The sequence below is a fragment of the Nipponia nippon genome, unplaced genomic scaffold (assembly GCF_047370975.1).
Source record: "Nipponia nippon isolate SJK-2023a ecotype South Korea unplaced genomic scaffold, ASM4737097v1 scaffold_28, whole genome shotgun sequence".
Classification (NCBI taxonomy): Eukaryota; Metazoa; Chordata; class Aves; order Pelecaniformes; family Threskiornithidae; genus Nipponia; species Nipponia nippon.
In genome coordinates this window covers 6,779,667-6,801,974 of record NW_028262345.1, presented here as the reverse complement: position 1 = coordinate 6,801,974, position 22,308 = coordinate 6,779,667, and the positions used below count along the sequence as shown (strand labels likewise).

Here is a 22,308-nt window from a genome sequence, read left to right as displayed (position 1 = left end):
CCTTTATATCTATCTATCTATCTATCTATCTATCTATCTATCTATCTATCTATCTATCTATCTATCTATCTATCTATCTCTATAACGCCCTCATTTGAGGCGCCGAGGGCGCGGCAGGGCCGCGCTTGCGTAACACCCTCGCTGCTCTCCACCAGGCGTCTTTATTTATGACATGGGCGATCGAGACACGAAAACATACAAACAGATAATGCGGCCCGCACATTACAGGGAGAGTTATAAAGTCATAAAGATTATTTTTAAACAAACGGGCTGGCGTTTTGATGTGGTGCTGGTTAAATACCGGAACCGTTTCAGTGATCTGGGGCTTGGTTTGCCTTAGATGGAGCCTACGGGAGCGCAGGGCACGGGGTAAGCGAGGGCAGCCGACGCGGGGGAGAGACGCGCCGGTGGTCGCCCGGGGAGCGAACGGCAGCTGGAGAAAGCGGGATAGCGCTGGCGTCGTCGGAAGCCCGATACCGTGCCAGCAGCCATCGAGCGCGGCTCCCACAGCGGACGGCAGCATGGGGCCGAAGCGGCGGGTTTCGGGGCGCCCGCGGCGGGAAGGAGCGTCCCGCCTGGCAGGGCGCGCTCCCTCGGAGGGGATGGGGGCCGGGGAGCCGAGGGAAAGGGAGGGCGGCCTTGGGACACAGCGGCGGAGCGGGAAAAGGAGCTGCGCAGCGGCAGGCAGCATCCCCAGCTACCGTAGCTACAAAGCCTACTGAAGCCGCAAGAGAGCGATACGAAAAACACAGCCACCGGTAAAGGTTCTCCCTAATAAGAAACGGCATACATTCCCGAACTGTAATACTTCCCATTTAAAGTAGCAAAGAGTTTTAAAGCATGTTGTAGCGACTGGCTGCTCCTCTGATCCTTCACAGAGTCAGCCTTCCTTTTCACAACGTCAAAGAGGATTTTGAGGGAGGTAAAATAGGGCAACGCATATGCACCTTGCAATTTTTGAGGTGCAAGAGTATGTCTGCTCAGACGCTTTGAAAACCTCGGTTCAGTCAGCGATCTTGGCATTTTGTTCAAATCTTTTGGCGTTTTTTCACCTGCAGAGCAGCTTTCTTCCCATTCTGCAGGTGCAGAGATGAAGGGAAGTTCCTCCTCCCTCCTGCTTTGCCCGAGGGAAGGAAACCGAGGACCTCGGTTAACGTCCTGCTCTTCCCGCGCGAGCGGGTCGGGCTGAGCAGGGACACCGCGCGCGCAGCGTGGGGCGTCTGTCATTCAGCTTTGTTCCAACACCCAAAATTACAAGCCTTCACCATCTGCATTAGAAGTACCTAAGAAGAAAGGTTATAAGAAAAACAAAACAGATTCATTACTCAGGGTATTGCTGAAAACAAAAATACTAGAGGCAACTGCTGACCTCAGAAATCGGGCGGGTAAAAATTACGCTGAAGTGTTTCAGCAAAGCCAGCAAATCTGCAAACAGTTGCAGTCTTCCCGTAGCAGCTGTAAAACAATAAAGATTAAACGAATCGAAAAGCAGATTCAGAACTGGTGAAAGGAAGTTAATTCATTCCTCTCTATCCACAAAGCAGGCATGTCACGGACAGCAGCGAGAACGGCTTTCCTGCCGGTGGTCCTCAACACTCGGGTGGAGAAATCTGCTCCGCAGCGAAGAGGCAGTTCTGCCTCCGCTGCCTGTCAGTCTCTCTGAGGCTCCTCAAGAGCAAAGCGTGACTGCGGTCTCGGTTGTTTCTGTTTACGGCTACCGCGGCCATAGAAGAGAAATACCTAGGTAAAACTGTCTTAGAAAGTCTGCGGTAACGCCGAGACATTAATGAGAGAAAGTTTGAACGGGTACCTGCATTGTATATACCATCAAAGACCTCTAGTCTTCCAATGGACTGGCTTCCTTTTCTTCTCTGATCTTCAGGTTCTCCCTTTCTCTACTGACATAAGAAAAGAAAAAAAAAAAAGCCCAAATCAGCGTCCGATATTCTGAGCAGCAGAGACACCTTCCGAGTTACACATAACATACATAATATATAAAAAACAGCTATAGGATAAGCTAATAAGCACGCTGCACGCACGGTGGCCAGCGTCAGGTTCACGGAGGAAAGAAGAGTGGGCATCTGCCAGCTACACCTCAACAGCTGGGTCCCCCTCCGAGCGAGGAGCCGCTCTGAAGGGCAAGAGCAAGACGATGACTCCAAAGCTTGTTCATCCCGGGGCTCTGTTCTGCCTGCAAGTAAGCAGCCACTTATTGCTAATTGCGCTGGCAGTTTTGCATTGCAGATGCTTAGGGTAAGGTCCAAGCCAATGATTCAGAATAGCTACAAAGATGTATTTGACATACTTCCCCCAAAGCCCGTCTCTCTCTCTCTCCTCTGTCCTTACAGTTCAGTGTCTGCCACCTCAGTCGTCTTCTCTTGCGCTTTCTTCTGATGGTGTCGACAGATAATCACAACTGTCACCACAATGATCATCAGAACACAGGCAGACCCAATGGCCACCGCCAAGAAGTGGATTTCCGAGAAACGCACTGCGTGGAGAGAAACAGATAAATGAACAAGAGGGACACACAGAGGGCTCTTGGTGAGGCTGGGAACCTGTATCGGGGCATATAACCTTTCCGCAGGCTCCTTTTTTCCTTGTATCCGTTAACTACCCTCATGCTTTCTCTTTATAATCCCTTTTCTCCCACATATTTTCCCAAATGTGGGGGAAGACCTGCCAATGCTTCGCACTGGCTACATCGACATGACCTCTGGTGGGGTTCTTGGCCTCTCACCTTTCTGCACAACTCTGAGTCGCACTTCGCCAATTGTGCCACCAACATCTGGTGGGTTCTTCACCTGGCAGGTGAACGTCCCGTTGTCAGTGGGCTGCAGATCCCAGATGACGATGGAAACGTCATTTCGCTCAATATTCCCATCCCAGGTGACCCGCTCTTTAAACCGTCCAGCGGGCCACATGTAGGGCTCCTTCAGGTAATAAAATACCTACAAGAAAAAGGAAGCTGTCGTTCCCGCGCACCGCGCAGCCTTTGTGACAGAAGCAGCGCGCGGAAGCGGAGCGGCACCGGCTGAGGCACGCGGCCGGAGCGGAGGAGAGCCGCCTTGGCCCAGGCGCTCTCGGATGAGCTCTGAGGCCATTTCAAAAGATGGCGCCTTGCGCGTTTCAGCCGCGCTTGCCCATACCCACGCCTGGGATTTCTGCAGGCGCCGGGCTTACCCAGCACCGGGCCTTGGGACTGGTTTGTTTGGGCAAGCGTGCATCAATGAAATGGGGCATAAAAGTCTCACGTACCGGCTCGTGAGAGCTCAGGTCCTCAGGCTGGAAGTTCCAGGTCACCGACAGGTCCGGGCTAATAGGGCTGCTGCTGGAAAAGGTGCATTTTAACCGCAGGTTAGTGCCGTTCACAGCATCCACCTCCTTGGAAGTATGAACTTCCACGGCTGCCGCAGGCCACAGTGCTGCAGGGAAAACAGCGGGGGTTAGAGATAAAGAAAACTACTGTCTAGGAGTAAGCTCATCCCTTTTCCTTATCTGCATTTAGTCTATGCAGGAGCCTGCCTTATCTGTCAACGTTTAACCGGACAGTCACAAGCAGCAGATGTAATTACCGAGGGAGGTGATCCTGCCTCTCCAGGGTCCAAGAGATGCCCTGTGCTTTGTGGATTTTGCCAGTCGACCTGCAAGCTGCACGGTGCTGGTTTCAAGGGAGTCTGCGTTCGTCCGAACTGCTGGTACAGCGCTTGCTTTGTGGTTTTGTGTCTGCACAGTTAAACACTAACAGATCTGATAACTGGCTGAGAAAGGACAACTGAGAAGGACTTGCCTATAGGGACAATAGACTTCGTTTTGGGGGGAAACGCCTCCCTTCAGGCATGAGCAAACTTGGCATCTAGGAGGTGCAATGCTGTTGTAAATGCCACCCCTCCTTAAATACACGCTTGGTCCTGCCTGGCACCAAAGACACCGTATCACTTTTCACGGGCTTGCTCTGGTCACGTTTCCACGAGCGATTACGCTCCACTGCACTCAACTGCCCAAGCAGATTTCTTCAGAAAAGCAGTCCTGCCCTTTCAAGTAGCCCAGCCCCAATAAACGATTGCTATTTCCCATGCTAGAACTTTCCTTTAGACGCTTATCAGCCTGACACCGTGGTGAAAACTGCTCTTAGCGATGCAAGAAGTGCCTGTTAGAAGGTTAATAGCCCAGCTGGACAACTACACTCAAATATAGTCAGGCTGAGGGACTCTACAGGAAATTCTCGAGGTAAATCTGTAAGCATTTGTTTGTCAAAGAAACATCCTCCCTTAACCAAACCACCACAGCTGCTGCTTTAAAAATAAGTTAGCATCACTAACTCGATGCTCCCCTGACAGAGAGGCAATCAGCGAGCGAGAGAGCGAGCATCAAGACACAGAAAGAAGAAAAACAAAAAACAGGAAAGAAAACCAAAGGGCTGCTGGCGAAGACGCCTCTCCCGCCTGAGCCCTAGCTGTCCTCTGGCTTGCCCTGCCAGTCCAGGCGGAGTTCAATCGCTACCAAAACGGCGGGGCTGCAAGTCCTCACTTTTTTCCCCGCAGCCGCCGTGCTGCGTGCCCGACGGCTGTAGCTCTCCCAGTTCGAGGGTTAGCTTCTGCAAACCAGCAGTGCGGAGCTCACCGCCTCGCTGCTGCTGAGAGGGACAGTCCTCCCCGTTCCTCATCATGAGCTCCCATTGGTTTCCTTTTCCTCACTGGTCAAACTAACCCAGCACAAAAAGAAAATATTAATAATATCCTGACAAGTCAGGAAGACGAGTTAACTTGCCCCAGTGTGATTCAAGCAAAAAAAAAAAAAAAAAAAAAAAGCTTATCTGGGGTTGTAAAACAGGGCTTCATAGCAAAGACAATGAATACATTTCCTGTATTTGAAAGTCATTTATAACCAAAGGCTTCCTTTCCAGAGAATTTCTTTTCTCAAAGGAGAAAATATTTGAAATGCCAAAACATCGAAGGTGTTCACATTTGAAAAACGTCACTGGCAGAGATTGTGTTTCTCATCCAAAGATTCAGTGTCAAATCTTTTCATGTTAAACTCCTTTAAAAGAACGACTGTGGGAAACCAGCGTAAAATTCTTTTTTCAAGACAGATTACCCAGCGCATCCGTGTGCGGAGGCATTTGGGAAAGGAGGACACGGTGTTCTTAGATTCCAGCCATATCGATATAAACCACTGAAAATTCAAGTGAGTTTATTGTCGGTCTGGAATCGTTGCTGCGTAAAGGATCGAAACCCAGCGCTGCTTAACAAGCTCGGATTGTCTAGTAACAAAGATAGTGGAAAAAAAACCGTCTCGGAGTAAAGTCCAGACTCCTGGCGGGAGGGGAAAAGACGTGTAACCAGAGCTCGGAATGAGATCAGGGGTGTTCTTCCGCCTGAACACACCTAAACCTGTTTGTCGAAGAAACTCAATCTCTTCGTGTCACTTCCAGGGAACCCCGGACCGAAAGAAGCGCAGCAATCGTCCACAACAGTATCCGAGACTCCTATAACGTCGCTGCCTTAACGAGGGTGATCGTTAAGGGATCAGAAGAAGAAAGTCAAGACGGGAGCTGAGGCCAGACAGAACCAGGTTTCCTTACCTCGGAGCTGTACCCCAAGGACGAGCACAGCACCCAGCCAGCTGGGGCCACCCATTGGGGAGACAAATCCGCACTCCACGGGCCGAGCAGCGCCGGAAAGAGAGATTCACGTCGGGTTCTCGATAACCGGGTGAAAGAGGAGTTTCTCCAAGCCTTGCCAGCACAGAAAAGCAAATTCCTTTCTCTCTGTCTGCTTGGCCTGCCAGGCAGCGTGAGTGCTCCCTCCTGCTTGAGTCAGAGAGCAGCACTCCCTGCCCTTGCACGGGAAGGCAAGGTGTGGCCAGCCCAGCTCACTTCTGGGGGTAAAACGGGGACATTTTCGAGGCAAGATTAATTTCTTCTGCCTCCCATCTTCCTTTGCTCTTTTGTGTTGCAATCATCCCTCCTCCCAGCCTCCACCTGAAACCACTCCCCTCTTGTGGGAGGTAGTTTTCCTCCTAAAAGAAAATTTGCCTGCAGGTGTTTATAGGTAGCCTGAAGGAACGAGGGCCATTTCTTTGGCAAAAAGCAGCAAACAGTCCAAAAAAAGCGAGCCAAAACAGACAGTCTGCGGTAGCAGTGTGGGCACACATCCAGTGGCTGGAAGTGTCCTGCTGAAACGCAGATGCCTACAGTAAAATGAAGCGATCGTTATAACGTTACGTGGCTGCAGCCGTCCCGCGGAAGAACTGGGAGGCTGCGTTAACTGGTGCTCGTGAAGTTCTCGGGAGAGTCGGGAGACAATCACGCTGGCCACGGGTCCAGCCCGGTGGTAGTCCGGGCACAGCTGGGGAAACCCCCCGTGCTTCACAAGCGGCGCAAGGCACTGGAGAAACTCAGGGCGACACAAAATATTTCCCTGGTGGCACGTGGCAGTTGTGAGAGCACGAAACCGAGGCGTGCACGTGCGTTGGCAAAATAAGGATGTTTGCCTTCGAAGACCATAAATCACACTAACAGCAGAACCTGCTGCTGGCCGTGGCTGTGTTTGTGTCTGGTCCCTGGTCTAGTTCCAAGCAGTCATCCCGGGTTATGAGCTTTCATTGCGACTGATGCTAATTCTCCTGGCAGCGGTGGCAAGGCAGGGACGGGGAGGATGCCCTAACCCCGGCCGGGGTTTTGAAGGGCCCCCTTCAGCTCAGAGCTGGGGAGCAGAGCGAGGGCACGCTCCCGCTGGGGTGTGTCGGATTGCCTGGGGCGCGCTGAGGGGGTGCCAGAACCGGGCAGAACGAGGTTTTGGCCGAAAGCGGACAGCAGCAGGACTCCCTCCTCGTCAGCAAGCATGTGGACACCTCTCCTCCCGTCTGCTGTTGTAACATCCTTGCGGCAATTTCTGAGGAGAATACTGAATTTATTTTTAACTTTTAAACTTCAAGTTACAAGTTTGGCAATGTAAAAAAGCACCGAGGCCATCAGTCTCACGGATCGTCCGCAGAACGGCACAGAGAATCTCCTCTCTGCTAACGTGTCTCTGCTGATAGCTCTGACACACCAGGCATCTCAGTTTTCACGGGAATAATCTGGCCCTGCGTTAACCCTTCATCACTGCCTCTCCCCAGATTTCCACTCAGTTACTCTTCCAAAACATCATTTCCATTTCTTTCATTGCCACCGTAAATATTTATGAGGCTGGGTTGGCTGGTTTGTTTGTTTTGCGAACAGAAGATACTTTTGCCCTTTCCGACTCTGTTGCAAGTGCCTGGCAGGCGGTGCTCAGCAGCCGGCTTGCTGCCGCCGCCGAAGCCTCTCCTTCTGCCCGGCAGCCGCTGCTCGTCCCCGGGCAGCCCCCGCGGAGCCCAGCAGGACGAGAGCGTTTCTCGCCGTAGCTGCCCTTTGGCCGCTCCGGCCGCGCCGCGCCGCTCCCGGCTCTCGCTTAGGACCACGTTCGTGTAACGCACAGGACCGGGAGCTTTACTTGTGGACGTTTACCAGCCTTTAACATCTTGTTTCAAAACGTGCTGGCTCCAGCCCTTAAGAGACGACCATGTCCCCGGCGCCCTTACTGGTACCATAAATTCGCTCGTTTTTCATTCTGAAACAGAAATAAGTAAAAGAAAGATCTGACAGCTAGAGCGAGCCCCGCAATAAATGAAGGCAGCCCCCAACGTTGTCATTGGCCATGTCATTCGAGGGCGAGCTCTCGGGACGGAGCAAGAAGCCGGTTCCATCCTTCCAGGCATCCGCGGAGGGGTCCCTGGCGATGGCGCAGAAGCGCGGCGGGCCCTTGCGGAAGGAGGGAGCCTGGGCTGGCTCCGCAGCCCCTGCGCTGGACACGAGCCCTCCGGTCCCCGCTCTCCCCGCAACCGCAGGAGCAGCCCCGCCACCTCGGCAGGCTGCAAGCCGAGGGAGGCGGAGGGCCGGCGTGTTCCCACTTCATCCCTGCTGGAAGCAAGGCTCGGCGAGGCCCCCGGCCCGTGGGGGCCCTCGCCCGCCTCGGTGCCGGCGGGGAAGGGAGCGGTGCCCGGCCGGGGCCGGCGGCGGCGCGCCCCGCAGGGGCAGGGCCCGGGCCCCCTCTAGCGGCGCCGGGGCAGCGCTGCCCGGCTCCCGGCCGCGCGGGTGCCTCGGCCTTTCGGGGCGGGTTTGCCCCGCCGCCTTCCCTTCTGCTTCTGCCCGTGGGACCCAGGCTTTCCCCGAGGAGCCGTGGCCGTCCCCCAGCCCTTCCCGTCCGTCAGCGTGGCTAGACTGCTCAGCAGGCAGGCCTAAATTCCGCTACGCTGAGCACGTTTACGACGCAGCTGGACATGGCGCCGGGCCACCTCGTCCAGGTTGTGCCAGAAAGGTCGGACCCGATGATCCCCGAGGTCCCGTCCAGCCTGGTATTCTATCATTCTATGACTCTGTTAAACGTGATTTAAAGAAATAAAGCCGATTGTACTGTAGGCGCGATTCGTAACGCGAGTACGACCGCCGCGCGAAAACGTAGAATTGCTTTTGCGGTCTCGTATTGAAACTGAAGGGAACCAGCACCGCAGTTAAGCAAGTTCCCTCCTGACGGGAGAGCGTGGCACGGAGTATCTGCCGGGAGCAGAGCGTTAGCTGCAGGCGGGAGGCTCGCAGCAGGGGCTGCGGTGCTCAGCCACCGCTTTCGCTGCGCTCCTCGCCGTCAGCACGTGTGCAGGGGAGATTCTGGGTGAGGAGCTGGCAAACGCCGCTCTTGAAGAGGCAGCAGGAATAAATGGGTTGTGTTAGAGCAAAATAACAAGAGCAGAGTCCGGCCTGCATCACAGGGACTGAATCCCCCAGGTTTTACAGCCTGGCACTTACAGGCTCATTTCTGCGGGCCATAGAGTGCCTCTAGGTGCTGAGCTGAGCCTAGCGTTTCTGGTTGCTTTGTTTATTCCCTCCTCTGTTAAGTTGCTTGCAGTAGTTTGAACTTCAGACGCACTCGCGTTGAAAAATTGCTAGCAATGTCCTGGCAGCAAATGCGACCCAGGCTCCTTTATCTCTCCTGCTGCTCCTCGGGCAGTTACAACAGGTCTCTGGAGACTCGAGCTGGGCTGGTGCAGAGCAGCCACCCCTTGCCGTCAGTGACGTTCCGCGAAGACGTTTTGAGCCTCCGTACTTCCTGACATGGGCTTATTTTATCATACGTGTTCTGTGCCTTCCTTGGCTGCCTGCAGGTTTCGCTGGAAACAGTGAGTCTCCCCAGCGCCGCTCAGTTCGTCGCCGTGCACAATTCTGGGAAAAAAATCTTGGGCCTCTTTCTTGTAAGCGAGAACTTGAAAAGCCGATGTGTTCTTTCTTCCCTCGCAGCCAGCCTCTGCGATGCCAGTCTGATGTGGTAGGGAAGAGCAAGAGAAGGAGGAACACAAGGATGAGGTTGGAGCGGTCCCTGCCTTTCCTGGGGCTCCTGCTGTGCGTGGGTGAGTACAGCTGGCCAGCAGCCCGCGGGGACCAGAAGGGGCTGCGGAGGAGAAAGCATGGGGCGGGCGACTGGTTTTGCAAAGTGCCTGCAGCCACGTCCTTTGCAAGTGGCACGTAGAGTGCCCGTGGAGCTGCTGCTCTCCCGAGTCAGCGTTCCCCTCGGGGTGCAGACGCAGGGACAGAGAAAGGGGACTCCAACCCTCCCGGGCTGGAGAACAGGACCTGAGGTCCCCGGTGAATTTTTGCTTGCTGGCCGATTCCCTAAGACACGGGGTCTCCAAACTTCACGCAGCAGGGTTGGAGCTTGATGTACCGCTTTCTGCGGCAGTGTGAACTATAAGCTTCTGTATTTTGAACTTTATCTTTATGCTTTATTCATGCACTTTTCTTAAACCGCTTTGTGATCATGGGCAAGTAACTTCAGTTCAGGTTCACCGCGATATCATGGGAGTGGTAGCAATTTCCATCTTACCAGTTTGAACCGAGCAGCATTTAGAAAGCTGGTTTAGGATGAAGTGCAGCGTATCTGTAAAGACTACAGAGAAGCTGGTAACTATGAGAGATAAGTGGGAAAGGTGATTAAGAGATACTACAATAAAACTACAAGTACTCTGCCAATGTGCTGCAAATCCCAACTGCTATTCTTTGAGAAGATTGAAAGCATTCGCTTTAGCAACGGTCTGTTCTTTTTTCAAATTTCAATTCATCTTCTCTAAAGAAAAAAGCATCAGGTCCCCTTCTCTCCAGCCAAGCCCTATGCCTGTGGAATTTCAAATCTACAATTTTGTTACAAGTAACTCCTGTTGTGAAGCAAGCATTACCTGGGATGAGACAATAGCGCCAAACACACGAATACAGGTGGTTGCTTTCTTTACTTCTGTTATTTTCTGTCGACAAATGTCCTTAAAGCAAATCACAACTCTGATTCGGATCTCCTAAAAGCTGTTCCTATAATACTCCAGCTCCAGAGACTTCAATGGAGCTACTCGTTTCCTACCAAGAGAGAAAAACTGCTTTACAGCGTTAAACCAAGCATCAGGGTCCAGTCCTCCAGCGAGTACGCTCTTGCAGAGGACAGTGGTTCTTACTGCAGAGACCAGGCAAGGTTTTCCAGCAGTCTTCGGTCCCTGGTAATCAAGCAAAATTGCTGGCCGCACAGCTTGCAAGAACCCTTTTTCTAAACTGGGTCGGAAAATGATTCAAATTTCCATTCTGCATTAGTCTGTGTTCAAAATGGCTTCCAAGGGGAAAGACTTCGCTTCCGAACAACATCCTGTCTCAGCTAACAGAATGCTTCTGCTGCCTTCAGCACAGACAGAGGGGCATAAACAGCTCTTGCCAGCAGCTGAGTTCAGAAAGGATGCCCTTGAAGTAGGAAAGGTGTACGGCACCGGTAGCTAAATTACCTAACGCTTGTTATTCTTTCTTTTGTAGTTGGCACCACAGCTCAGCAGGGTAAGTGTATTTTACCAGCCTTCTTAACTACTTAGTGTGATTAAAAGACCAGCTGTGCCTCACAAGTGAGGACTAAAAGTCAAATAGAAGTATTTGACTTTTGCTAATATTGTAGGATAGGAAAAATTCCCTGTTCATCAATTGTTCCTGATCCCGGCTTTGAAAAATTGGCTGCCGTGAATTGTCCCTAATTGTTGCTAGCGGTCCCCAAGCAGCGTTGGGCATTTTCCGACAGCAACAAGCAGTAAGGTAATAGCGGGCTGATTTGTTAACACTGTTCTTCTCTCCTTTGCAGACGATACCGAAGCACAGGCGGGTAAGTGTATTTTACCAGCATTCTTAACTATTTAGCATGATATAAAGACTGCAGATGCCTCACAGGTGAGGACTAAAAGGCAGGTAGAAATATTTGAGTTCAAGCAGTATTTCAGGAGGAACGAATTCCCTCTTCGTTAGTTGCTACTGTCATCGCCGATCAGAAGAACCAGCTATAACGAGTTGCCCCTAATTACTGTTAGCGGTCTCCAAGCAGGGTTGGCCATTTGCGGGGACCAGCAAGCATATGGGTAAACAGCACGATGACGGCGGGCGGCCAGGCTCTCTGACATAAAGGCGAACGCTCTGGGATGGTATTTTGATACTGTTCAGCGTTGCAAAGAATCGCTGTAAAAACCTAAAGGAAAACATGCATGCAGAAGACACGTGCGCAGGGAATTTACATTCCACCGTGACATGAAAGGTTTTGCAGAGCAGACTGTGGTGGTGGGACCACGGGTGGGCAGGGAAGCCTGCTCAGAAGCTGTGTGTAATGCTGGTTTCTCTTCTCGCTGGCCCATCTTCCAATATAGAATTCCTGGTGGAGATTTCCGGAACCACAGTGACAATCACGTGTCCCGTGACCGAAGGCAGCATAGAGTGGGGCATAGCTGGGACAAAAGTGGAAACCAGCGGGGAGAAGTACGTTATAGAGAACCACGACAGCGCTCCTGCCAACGTGAGTTGTTCGGCCGGCGGCAAGACGTATGACATGTACCTGAACGCCAGAGGTGAGCGAAAAAGCGCTCGGTCCGCGGGCCAAAGATAAAGCCGACACATTGCAGTGACACATGCTAGGAGCCGAGCCCTGACTTTCAGTGCTGCTGGGCTGGGTGAATGCGATTCTGCTGAAGCCCTTCCTGCTCTGGGTGGGCAGTAAAAGTGGCCAAGAGCACATTTTTAGCAAAGGGAATCTCCCCGCTCTCCATGCCTTTCCCTTCCTCAAGCTGGTTGCGTGTTCCCACGTAAACGGCGCGCGATCTTTTTCTTATATGGTTTCTGCCATGCTACAAGGCAAGAGCAATGTCTGTCACAAAGGCCAGAGGCATTTCTTGTCTTGCAGAGCGGAAACCTCTCATCTGGAGCACACAGCCTGGTTTCTGCGACCCATCAACCGGGGGGAGTTCACCTCCACCCTGACGGCGCGATTTAAGCCTCTGAGCCATTTGAAATCTGGGCAGCCGCCCTGCATCCAGGACTTACAGTCCAGCATAGGCGGGGGGGGCAATGATCTAGCAGATGTTTTGCACCCTCCGGCTCAGGCACGCAAACAGCAGAGGGTAGTGAAGGAGGCTGCACACAGCAGCCCCCCGTCTGTGTCTGTCTGCAGACCGAAACGGCGGGGCAGATAGAGGGGCCTCCGCTGTCCCCCTTCCTTTCTGTTTGCTCTTTTCTCCGTCCCACCCAGAACTGTACCTCTGCTGCTAGCATTAAGCAGACGAGTGAGGCCTGGCCCTTCCTTGCCGGAAAGGAAGGGTGCCCGTCTCTGAGCATCTTCATCTCTCCTCCTGGCAGTGTGCACAAACTGTGAGGAGCTGGATGCCTTGGCAGTGACAGGGATCATCACCGCCGATCTTCTCATCACCTTCGGGGTGCTGATTCTCGTCTATTACTTCAGCAAGGACAGGAAGGGGAGAGCGGGCGCTAGCGCTGGCGGTCGGCCACGAGGTAAGAGCCGTTTCAGGTGTCTCTGCTCTCCGTGATGTCCGCTAAGCGCTGAATCGAGCACTTGCCCCTGCTGAGTGATGGAGCCTCCTCTGTTCCCCCCAGGCCTCCAAGACCTCGCCAAACGATGCTCCTGCTTGCCACACGCGTTGCTCCGGGCTGCCTTCTTGCATGGGATCTGTGCTGCTGCCGTGTTGGGTCAAAGGCCTTTCCTGCCCGTAGGAAACCATTTCACAGGCTGTTGTGCAGCAGCGTTGAGTCTGTGCCGAAGCAAACAGGGCAGGGCAGATGCTCAGCTTGCAAGGGCAGCCGCAAACCCAGCCTGGCTCTGGGATACTCACCTGCCGGCTCAGGCAATCAAAGACCAAGAGTCAGGCCCGCACACAGAACATGCGATTAGAAATCGTGGTGTTATTAAAACTACAAATTTGAATTTCTGGCTTCTGAGGCCACGGTTTGGTGACCCAGTGGGTCCAGCAGTGGGGCTCATAGGTTATAAATGCCGGGGTAAAGTGATGCAGGGTGGTGACCTCACGATGCTGGTCCAGATTTAGAATCATAGAATCATAGAATCGTTCAGGTGGGAAAAGACCTTTAAGATCATCAAGTCCAGCCGTTAACCTAGCAATTTGTTCAAGAAGCGGTGCCGGTGACATTTGTGCCAGGAGACTGCCTGTCAGACAAGTACCGTGGGTGCTCACCGGCCAGGCTTTGTGCAGACCAGGCATTGCCGCTTTTCCCCTAGCCTCCACAAAACCGATATAAGTCTTTCAGCAGGTCTAAATTCCCTATTGTGTGCTTACTGTGCGTGTTGTGCGCTGGGTTCGACAGAAATGCGGTGATGTGCTCATGCCTGTGCAGCTTGCTGGGGCAGAGGAGTATAGATCTGGTATCCATACTGGGGACCTGCAGCCTGGGCCTGTGCTGCTTGTTTTCAAGTATTTCTTCAGCACCAGGAAAGCTAGAAATTTACCCTTTCTAAAAGAAAGCTGATTTCTTCCTGAATGACCATAAGGCCTCCTGCCTGCAGCAGTCGGGTCTTTAAAAGCTCGAAGCTCATAGTAAAGCTGTGCGAGTTGACCCACGGTATGCGTTACCCTGGGATCACCTCCGTGAAAGTCCCCCGTGCTGTGTCATATGAATCATCGCCGAGGACGACCTCTCTTTGCCTCTCTTGCAGGTCAGAAGATGCAGCGTCCGCCCCCCGTTCCAAACCCCGACTACGAGGTATGGAGAACCTGCCTTGTTTCCATCTCTCCCTGCTGGTTGGGGAGGGATAGCCAGAGCAGGGCATCTGTAGCAGTTATCCTTTTTGCTCCTTTGAAGAAGCAGGCAGTCAACCCCCAAGCTTTCCCGGGAGCGGAGGGAAAAGGTGGTGAGGGCAGAGCCCCTTCTCCTGCTGCTGGCACAGGGAGTCGGGAGCAGCTTCTTGGGCACGCTAGTTGCGCACTAGCCTGCTCTCTCGGTCGTAGTTTTCTCCATGCATTGCGTGAACCAAGCCCCCGCCGTTGTTTGAGGGTGTATTAGTAAGGATTCCCGGACTAACATCTCTGCTGTTCCCACAGCCCATCCGGAAAGGCCAGCGGGAAGTCTATGCTGGCCTGGAATCCAGGGGCTTCTGAAATTCCCACGGATGACGGGCTGGAAAACAGCGGCGGAGGGGCTAAGCCCTTCCGCGCAGCGCGGTCCCGGCTCTCTGCAGCCCTGCTGAGGCCCAGGGGGTTTGGGGGAAGCCAGGCGGCTACACAGGACAGGCACCCTGCTGCCATCCGCTGTCCCACCCTGATGTATTCCTTCCGCCTTCGGTTTGACATTAGGGAAAAGAATCAAATGAGCGCATTGGCAAGGCAACTTTTCCTTCTCATTAAAGGACTGCAGCCTCACTGGTGGTTCCTGGCCTCCTTTTCCCTCACACCTCGCCCTCTCTCTGCTCCCGTTGCATACTCTGGTTTGCCCTCCCGTTTAATTTCCATCCCGAGTGCCTCCACTCGCTCGCCGTGCCTCCCTGGCTCGCTAGCGGGCAAAGAGTGGGTCCTTCTCAGCGTGACGGGCCTCTGACCTTGTCCTGCTCCCATCTCCGTAGCCTGTCTTAGTTTTGCTGCCCAGGACTGTAACAAAAGGAACAGAGGCAGTCAGTGTATTAGAAACAAAACGGTACATTTTCACAGAAAAGCTGCTGCTTGGAATGAAAATACTTCAGTGGAAACGAACACTTTCCCTTTAAAAAAATGAGAAGCGCTTCTACCAGTACACGCAGACCGACCTGTTCATCCCCCAGCCCTTCTTCGGTAGGAAAGGAGGGGGGCTGAGTACCACTTTGCATCCAGCGACCTTTATGTTTCAGACCCTCGGCAGAACGTCCTCGTAGGGTCACGGGGGGATTTGGCGCCTTCCCAAGGCTTCGGAAAGCCTCCTATCAGGAAATGTAAGTGCTTGGCTGAGTCTTAGATCTTTGTTGCTATTAAATAGCAGGACTCGGATATTTCAGCTAAGATTTGAAGCCCCCACTTAGCCTTGCAGTCTGACTGAGACAGCACAACAGGGATTTTCACGTTTCCCGGGTTGGAACTGAGACCCTTTGGCTCAGACCCAGGACTAGCACCCTGCTCTCAAACAGCTTGTTCACTGGAATGGAAACGAATGCATTGGGGCCACAGAGAGAAAGCCCAGGACCTACAAAATCCGAGAGAGCATCAGACCCTTTTGCTAGGGTGTCCTTCTCATCCTAGAGCCTTCACGGACTCCATTTGTACTGATGCTCCATAGCGTAGTCTAGGCTAAACACATTTCTCGGGGCGTGTTGTACCCTAAGGGGTGTACACAAATACATTTGCTGGCCAACTTTCGTTTTCCAGAGCTATCGCTCTTCGAGATTCTTGTTGCCCGTCCTTTGTTGCTGCCCTTTCTCTCCTCATTTCGGCTCTGTAACTTGAGTTCTGCCTGGCTTCTGCTAGAAAGATGGCGGGCTTCTTGGCTGTTGGTAAAGATTCTTTTTAACCTTTTTATATACGTTTAAGAACTGTAATATATTAATAAAATGGGAGGCAGCACCCCCAGGTATGCATTGGAAAAGATTTCCCCCGTGTTTTTGCCTCCGTTAAAGAAAAACGGGTTTCGTTACGGGGAGTTCCCAGGTCAGGAGTAGCCCGAGACAGCGAGAGCGCCCGAGGGTCTGCATTGGCTCCCCTTGCAGCAGCCTGCGAGGGGTTTGGGAGCAGACTGTGCCAGGGTGGGGGGACAACTACGCGTACGAAAATGCGCTGCTGCGCCTCGGGGAGCGGGGCCTGAGTGCGGGGAAGGGGTCGGCAGGAGCTGGGGAGCGGGCCTGGGGCTGCTGCCTGGGGCAAGCGAAGTAGCTGAGGTCCCACGCGCTCAACACGCAGATTTGAAATCTGCCCGATTGTAAAAGCTGCGGTTCCCAAAGCAGCGGCAATGGGGCAGGTAGTAACTTAAGGAGAAGGGCCCAAGAGATGCTGTGATGCCTGGGAGCGTTTCTGGTCTAAGGCTGGCTGAGCGAGCCACGCTTCTGTTGCCCTGCAGAGCAACAGCTCGGAAGAAAGAAAGGAAACAGCAGCAGTGGTGGGGGCTGGGGGTGGTTTAACCCTTGAGTTTCAGCATGGGGAGGTGAACACCCCGCGAGCTGCTGCTTCGGGTTGCCGTGCTCACCCTGCAGGATGTGGTTTTAAAGGCGGCACAGCTGGGTTTACCGTAGAAGGCGCTAACATCTAGGAGGGAGATTGCAAGATACAAAGAGCACTAACCCCCGGCAGCTCTAAAACCACCCCGGGCCACGTTCTCAGCTGCTGCAAAACATCGCTGCTCCAGGGCCGCTTGCTCAGCCCAGCCATGCAGCCCATTGCTACGAATGGGTCGTGAGAAGCTCGGACCACTCCGGGAGCACAAGGTCTAAATTTTGCTTCAAGCTGCACCCCGGTCCTTCTGCCACCATTCGTGGGGCTGCACGTTTGCCTCCTGTTTGCCCCAACCGGTGCCATCCCACCCACGCTCTCCTTATCTCAGTGGGATCAGCGCCCATCCAGTGACAACATCGCTCTGCCTCTGTGCTTAGCTGCGCTGTAGAAATATTTCTTTGTCCTCCCAAGAGCGAGGTGCTGAGGAGCTTCTCACAAATAGACCAGTTGCAAATGTTGCCCCTGCTGTGTCTTTGATTTGTGCGGAGCGTACCCACCCACTCTGCCCCGGCTTTCTCCTGCTCTTTGGGTGTGGTTAGCCACCTTCGCCCATTGCCTTGAGAGCCCACCGCGACGAAAGCGCCATGAACCAGGCAGTCTGCTAGGCACTTTTTTATAAGGTCCTACCCAGACGGCTTTGCAAACCAAAGGCGGGTACCGGCACATTCTGCCTGCAGTGGCCGTATCAGACTCGCCGTCACCGGAGCAGGTTAGAGCGGAAAAACCACTAAGACGTTCTTCTCCTCCTGCGAAGAGCAAAACGTTGTCACGTAAAGAGCCGACGCCGTAGGAAAACAGGTCCTTTGCTTGTTCGCTGCCCACAAGGCTGATCGCGCACCGATTCCTGTAAGGGCACGTGGGGCGCACCCACGGCTTTGCACAGCCCGTGTGTTGTTTGCCGTGTCAGACGCGTCACGGATTTGTCGCCGGTTTTTACTGAGCATTGACTCCTCTGGTGCTCCCTTTATACCACTGAGTCACAAGGCAACTCACAGCCTGGTGCTCTCTAAAGCCTGTCACCCAGATTCTTAGAAAAGCAGGCAAACACAACCCACAGGTGTGTGCAACGGGCACACGGAGGGTGACCTGGTTTCCGAGGTTTCTAACTGCTAGGTGATCCTGCCTCTTATCTGCCCCCCCGTTTTGGCCGTAGTCAGACCACATTACCTGTTTCTGCTCGGAGCTGGGGAGCGGGGACCTTGCCAGGAGGAGCTGGGCTGGTGTGGGCCGACCCAGTGCTGCTCGGCGTCTGGAAAGGTGGTTGAGCTGGGAAAGGCTCTGAAAGTTGGCTCGTCTGCATCCTGTAGTCGGCACACTGGGATGGCTAGCGAGCCTGAAAGAGGGGCTGCCGAATGCCCCACGGAAGATCTCTGCTGCCACGTGTTCTGCACGGTCTCTGCTGCAGTTCTCGTCCCCTCTGCTGATTCCATTTCGTCTTTGGGCCCCAGCCCCTGTGAGCTCTTCTGGGGAGCCAGCGCAGCTCGCCTGTTTGCTCACGCTTCGCTCCCCCCAGCCCCGGGGCACCGTGCAGGCTGGCTGGGCGCCAGGGACCTGGCGAGCCCCTGCCGTTTGGAGACTGCGATTAGATGCCAAGCCCTGCACGTCCTCCCGTCCTCCCTCCTGCCAGCCCCCCAGCTCTGTCCAGGGGACTGAGGCACGCAGGCGCTTTGCAGGGGTGACGCAGACCCTGCTGAGTGTCGCCGAGCTCCTCGCGTCCCCGCTCCCCGTTCTGGAAGGGGAGTTAAACAAGACAAAGCCTCTGCTACTCTCGGGGGCGGCGACCCTCTCCCTTCACGAGGTCCCCCATCCTCAGCTTCAGCAACGGACCCCGAGGGCAGTTAGATCCTGGCAGAGAGCGGTGGCACAGCCACGGGCAGCTGCCTGCGCCGGCAGAGCAGCGTCCTAGCGGGACAGGCAGGAGCCTTACAGCTCTGCAGGGATCCAGGCAGATGGCATCCAGCGCTCACCCTCCCCAGCGACTGCATGGCTCCCCAGGCCTCGACGCAACCGATGGAGCGGGGAGGCTATGGAATAGGCTCATCTTTAATGAGAGGAATACAGACGTGCAAGAGGCCATGGAAAGAGCAGAGCGCTACAAGCAGCCCATCATGGCAAGGAGCCGGAGGGCTCTCTAGGCAAAAACCCGCACTGTCTTCTGCAGCAGTGAGCTTACGAAAGCAGTGCCAGGACAGGGTGCCGGTGCTCTTGGGCACTGGCGGTGGCTTTGCTGTAATATCACTCCTGGAGTGAAGAAGTCACAGGCTCCGGCGTCTTCCCACTTCACTTGCGGGCCTTGGCAGGCGTCAGCCGGCTGTACTGTCCGTCGTCCCGCTCGCCAAGGGGCTAGGAGGAAAAAAAGATGAGATGAGCTACAGCTGCGTCCGTCCAGCCCTGGGAGGGAGGGTACAGGGGAAGCTGGCGCAGCCCTCCCTTTGCCAAGCTTTTGGCAAGCCTTCCCTCCCTGCACACAGAGGTTAACAACCCCAGAGAGCAAGAGGCAGGAGTAGCTGAGCCTGCCCCATCCTCTGGGTCCCTCAGGGGCATCGAGTATCCCCCAGCTGCTGTGCTGCCGTGGCCACGCCGGTCCCACCACACAGCCCCACGCCACGCAGAGGTGCTGAAGCCCGTGCACGTGTGTGTGAAGCCCACGCTCACCTGGTAGAGCTGCTCGTTGGCAATCAGGTTCTGCCTGTCAGAAGCTAAATGAAGAAAGAAGGCGGTCAAGGATCAGGGAATCACGGGCAGTGCGGTGAACATTTGCAAACAAACCCAAGCGGCCATCTGCTTTCAGCCCTGTGCCTTTACTTTTTCCGGGAGGCTCGGTGGAAAGCCCCCGCAAGGCCTCAGACATTCATGGCTTCTCCTGGGAAGCCGAGCTAGGGGCAGGAAGGGTACGTGGAGCGCTCGCAGGGATCCCTGCCCTCAACGCACCGCGTGCTGGCTGCTGCCTGCAGCTTGCAGTGACTGGGGTCTGTGGGCAGTGATGGAAAGTCCCCAGGTACGACGCAGCTCCTAAAGATGCCCAGGAGCTCCCTGTCCCCAGCCGCAGGCATCAGCGGGGCTCTCCCCTCACCTCGTGACATGCGTCCCTTGTCCTGGCCAGTGATGCAATACACGGCAACCGCCAGCAAGACGGTGGCGACAACATCTGCGACCACGATCCCCGAGATGGTGGGAGCGTCCACTTCGATGCAGTTCTGGCACACTGGAAGACCAAAAGGACACCAACGCTGGAAGCAGGGCCGTGACCAGGACCCTGCCCCTCGGCCGCCTTCGCCCTGCCGCCAAGGTCGGTCTGAGCCCAAAGCCCTCAGCCAGCTCTGCCAGCCCAGGCAGGCTCCAGTCCCAGGGAGAGAGACCAGGGATTAAGTTTGGCTCGCTGCGTGACCCGAGGCAGCGCCACAAGCTGCCACGTGTCCCCAGCACTCAGGGCAGGCCACAGCAGGGCCAGCAAGCGGCTAGCAATAGGGCAGGACGAGTACCGTGGCACTAAAGGAGGCTGTAGAGCTCTCACGGGGACGCCACATGCAGGGGAACGTGCAGCTTGGCTGTTCCCAAGAGCAACCTAGCACAGGAGCTGTCAGGACTTCGGCAAACTGGTGGAGCCACCCTCAAACTCTGGGAAATCAGTAGTTCCCTCAGAAATTTGCTTGGGTGAAAACTCCAAGCAGTTCTGGCTCTAGAAACCAGGCTTGCAACACTTACTTCGATAGTGCACCTGGAGGGAGGACCTTTTACTACCGCCTTCTAGTTCACATGTATAGGTGCCTCTGGGATCATCGTAAACTGCACCCAAGTCCAGCTGTGTTGCGTTTCCTATCATATTCCCATCTTTCCGCCATTGGATTTGAAGTGATTTTTGGCCCTCCATTAGGCATTGCAGGAACACCTTCCCGCTGGCTTCTTTCACGATTACTTTCTGTCCTGTAAAAAAATGGAGAGCAGAGAGCGTCACAGCCGAGATCTCAACCTCACAGGGGTGCAGAGCTCAGAGATCTCGTTCGTGGAGATGGCTGGTGTAGCGAGCATCACATTAGGCCGTCCCCTGAGCAGTGGAGAAGACACCGCAAACAAAAAGCTCTAGAAAAAGCAGACTACCCAGCGGAAACGTAGTCCAGTGTTCAACTGGTAGTTACATTAATGCAGTTCTGGGTAGCTTAGAGATCCAAATTCCCTTAGAGTGAAAACTAACGGGAATGGGGCATCTACCTGGACTCTATTCAGACCGTATGTGCGTGACCCTCATCCCGCACACAGATTGCATTGGTATTGAAGCGCGACTGCAGTGAGAGACGTTTCAACAGAAAGTGCAACGTTTCCCCCAGCAGGGACAGGAGCTGAGCCCAAACAGGGAGGCAAAAACCCATTTGCGTTTTTACTCAATAGTAAAAAACATTTTTAGTGAAAAGCATGCAAAAAACCAGACAGAATTGCTTCTTTGGCCCAAAGGCATCGCTGTCAGAGTCTGCAAATGGAGAGTAAACTCCTTGTCTTATTTGCTGAGTGCTGGAGCAGAGTACAGAACACAGCCTCTCCTCGCCCGCGTGTTTGCGCCAGGCACAAAGCCCATGGCTACTTTGGTCTAACGCCGCAGCACTGCCGAGTCCAACCGTACACGCTCCGTCATTGCAAGGTGGGTTTGAGCCATCACGGATAGCCACGGAGTAACGCGCGTGGCTCCAGACCATCACAGCAACGGTCCAGGGCAGGCAGAGTCATCAGAGCGATCCCGTCCTCGCGAACCATTGCACTCACTCGCTCCTTTCTCCCCATCGATATTTACGAACCTCGCGTCAAGGTGCCGCGATGGAAAACCCCGGCAAGCTGCGGGGGCCTGCTTCCCAGCCACCCTCCCACCACCGCAGGGATGCCCGCGGAGGAAGCAATACGGGTGGCAGTCTCCAGGGACCACGGCGAGTGCCCAACGGGCGCCGCCGCTGACCCGCTGCAGCCTGCGGGACGAGCCCCAGCCTCGCCACCTCCGCGGGGTCCCTCGGGCGCGCCACGCCGGGGGTCGCGGCACTGCAGCAGCCTGCGGGCAGAGACTGACGCCCGGGGACTTACCTCGGACACCCCAGCTGGCCACGGCCAGGCTGGCGAGGAGCGCCCAGGCGCCCAGGGTCCTTCCCCTCCGCATGGCACGAAGCGGTGGCGGCTCTTTCCTCCGCTCCGAGGAGAGGACGTGGAGAGAGCGCCTCGCCGCAACGCGCTGCCCGCCCCGAGATCTTCGTCGGGTACCGGATGCTGGGGGCTGGAGCCTCCCTCCCCCAGCAGCTGGGGGATGTCTGGGGAGCCCTGGGCCTGCCCCCTCGCCCCAGCCCCAGCCCCCATGCCCATGGAAAGGCAGGGGAGGACAGCTGGGACCGAGGTGGCAGGTCCCCCAGCAGCCACGGAGCCCCCCAGCAGCCGGGGACCCCCAGCAGCCGGGGAGCCCCTAGCAGCCATAAATGCCCCAGCAGCCATGGAGCCCCCCAGCAGCTGGGGACCCCCAGCAGCCATAGGTCTCCCAGCAGCTGTGGACCCCCAGCAGCCGAGGGTCTCCCCGCAGCCACGGGTCATCCCGCAGCCACGGACCTCCAGCCACAGAACTCCCCTGCAGCCCCGGAGCCCCCCGGCAGCCACGGGATCCCCTGCAGCCGCGGACCCCCAGCAACCATGTGCCCCCCCCCCCAATCACGGGTCCCCCCGCAGCCATGGAGCCCCCCAGCAGCCGGGGACCCCCAGCAGCCGGGGAGCCCCTAGCAGCCATAAATG

At 55.1% G+C, this 22,308-nt stretch overlaps 3 protein-coding genes across 5 annotated transcripts; 1 reads left to right on the top strand and 2 right to left on the bottom strand.

Annotated features, from left to right (window-relative positions):
* Positions 1–180: 180 nt before the first annotated feature.
* On the bottom strand, positions 181–5,976 carry MPZL2 (myelin protein zero like 2). Of its 3 annotated transcripts, none has more exons than XM_009472254.2 (6): positions 5,585–5,973; positions 3,259–3,425; positions 2,741–2,951; positions 2,347–2,491; positions 1,811–1,898; positions 181–1,283 (listed from the first exon to the last, which is right to left on the bottom strand). In XM_009472254.2, the coding sequence occupies exons 1-5, from the start codon at positions 5,637–5,639 to the stop codon at positions 1,838–1,840; spliced, it is 639 nt and encodes a 212-aa protein (XP_009470529.1). In that variant the 5' UTR covers positions 5,640–5,973; the 3' UTR covers positions 181–1,283; positions 1,811–1,837. The 3 variants fall into 3 exon arrangements, with proteins under 3 accessions (XP_009470529.1, XP_087619530.1, XP_087619531.1); XM_087763404.1 differs by lacking the exon at positions 181–1,283 and adding an exon at positions 1,303–1,455 and having other exon boundaries at positions 5,585–5,975; XM_087763405.1 differs by lacking the exon at positions 181–1,283 and having other exon boundaries at positions 2,306–2,491; positions 5,585–5,976.
* Positions 5,977–9,089: 3,113 nt separating this feature from the next.
* Positions 9,090–14,745, top strand: CD3E (CD3 epsilon subunit of T-cell receptor complex). Its single transcript, XM_009472256.2, has 8 exons — positions 9,090–9,198; positions 9,317–9,426; positions 10,862–10,882; positions 11,178–11,198; positions 11,731–11,928; positions 12,713–12,865; positions 14,043–14,089; positions 14,428–14,745. Exons 1-8 carry the CDS (start codon positions 9,134–9,136, stop codon positions 14,482–14,484), a joined length of 672 nt encoding a protein of 223 aa, XP_009470531.2. The 5' UTR covers positions 9,090–9,133; the 3' UTR covers positions 14,485–14,745.
* Positions 14,746–18,576: 3,831 nt separating this feature from the next.
* On the bottom strand, positions 18,577–22,136 carry CD3D (CD3 delta subunit of T-cell receptor complex). Its single transcript, XM_009472257.2, has 5 exons — positions 21,619–22,136; positions 20,260–20,478; positions 19,628–19,759; positions 19,210–19,253; positions 18,577–18,897 (listed from the first exon to the last, which is right to left on the bottom strand). Exons 1-5 carry the CDS (start codon positions 21,689–21,691, stop codon positions 18,835–18,837), a joined length of 531 nt encoding a protein of 176 aa, XP_009470532.1. The 5' UTR covers positions 21,692–22,136; the 3' UTR covers positions 18,577–18,834.
* Positions 22,137–22,308: the final 172 nt, after the last annotated feature.

Coding starts and splice junctions, on each gene's coding strand:
- MPZL2 (XM_087763404.1), bottom strand. CDS start 5,639: ATGGGTGGCCCCAGCTGGCTGGGTGCTGTGCTCGTCCTTGGGGTACAG. Junction 2,492..2,740: donor ACTCAGAGTTGTGCAGAAAG/GTGAGAGGCCAA, acceptor CTCTCCACGCAG/TGCGTTTCTCGGAAATCCAC. Junction 1,899..2,346: donor GAGGTGGCAGACACTGAACT/GTAAGGACAGAG, acceptor TTCTTATGTCAG/TAGAGAAAGGGAGAACCTGA.
- CD3E (XM_009472256.2), top strand. CDS start 9,134: ATGGGCTTATTTTATCATACGTGTTCTGTGCCTTCCTTGGCTGCCTGC. Junction 9,199..9,316: donor TGCAGGTTTCGCTGGAAACA/GTGAGTCTCCCC, acceptor CTTCCCTCGCAG/CCAGCCTCTGCGATGCCAGT. Junction 11,929..12,712: donor CATGTACCTGAACGCCAGAG/GTGAGCGAAAAA, acceptor TCCTCCTGGCAG/TGTGCACAAACTGTGAGGAG.
- CD3D (XM_009472257.2), bottom strand. CDS start 21,691: ATGCGGAGGGGAAGGACCCTGGGCGCCTGGGCGCTCCTCGCCAGCCTG. Junction 19,760..20,259: donor CCTCCAGGTGCACTATCGAA/GTAAGTGTTGCA, acceptor TTGGTCTTCCAG/TGTGCCAGAACTGCATCGAA. Junction 18,898..19,209: donor CCAACGAGCAGCTCTACCAG/GTGAGCGTGGGC, acceptor TTTTCCTCCTAG/CCCCTTGGCGAGCGGGACGA.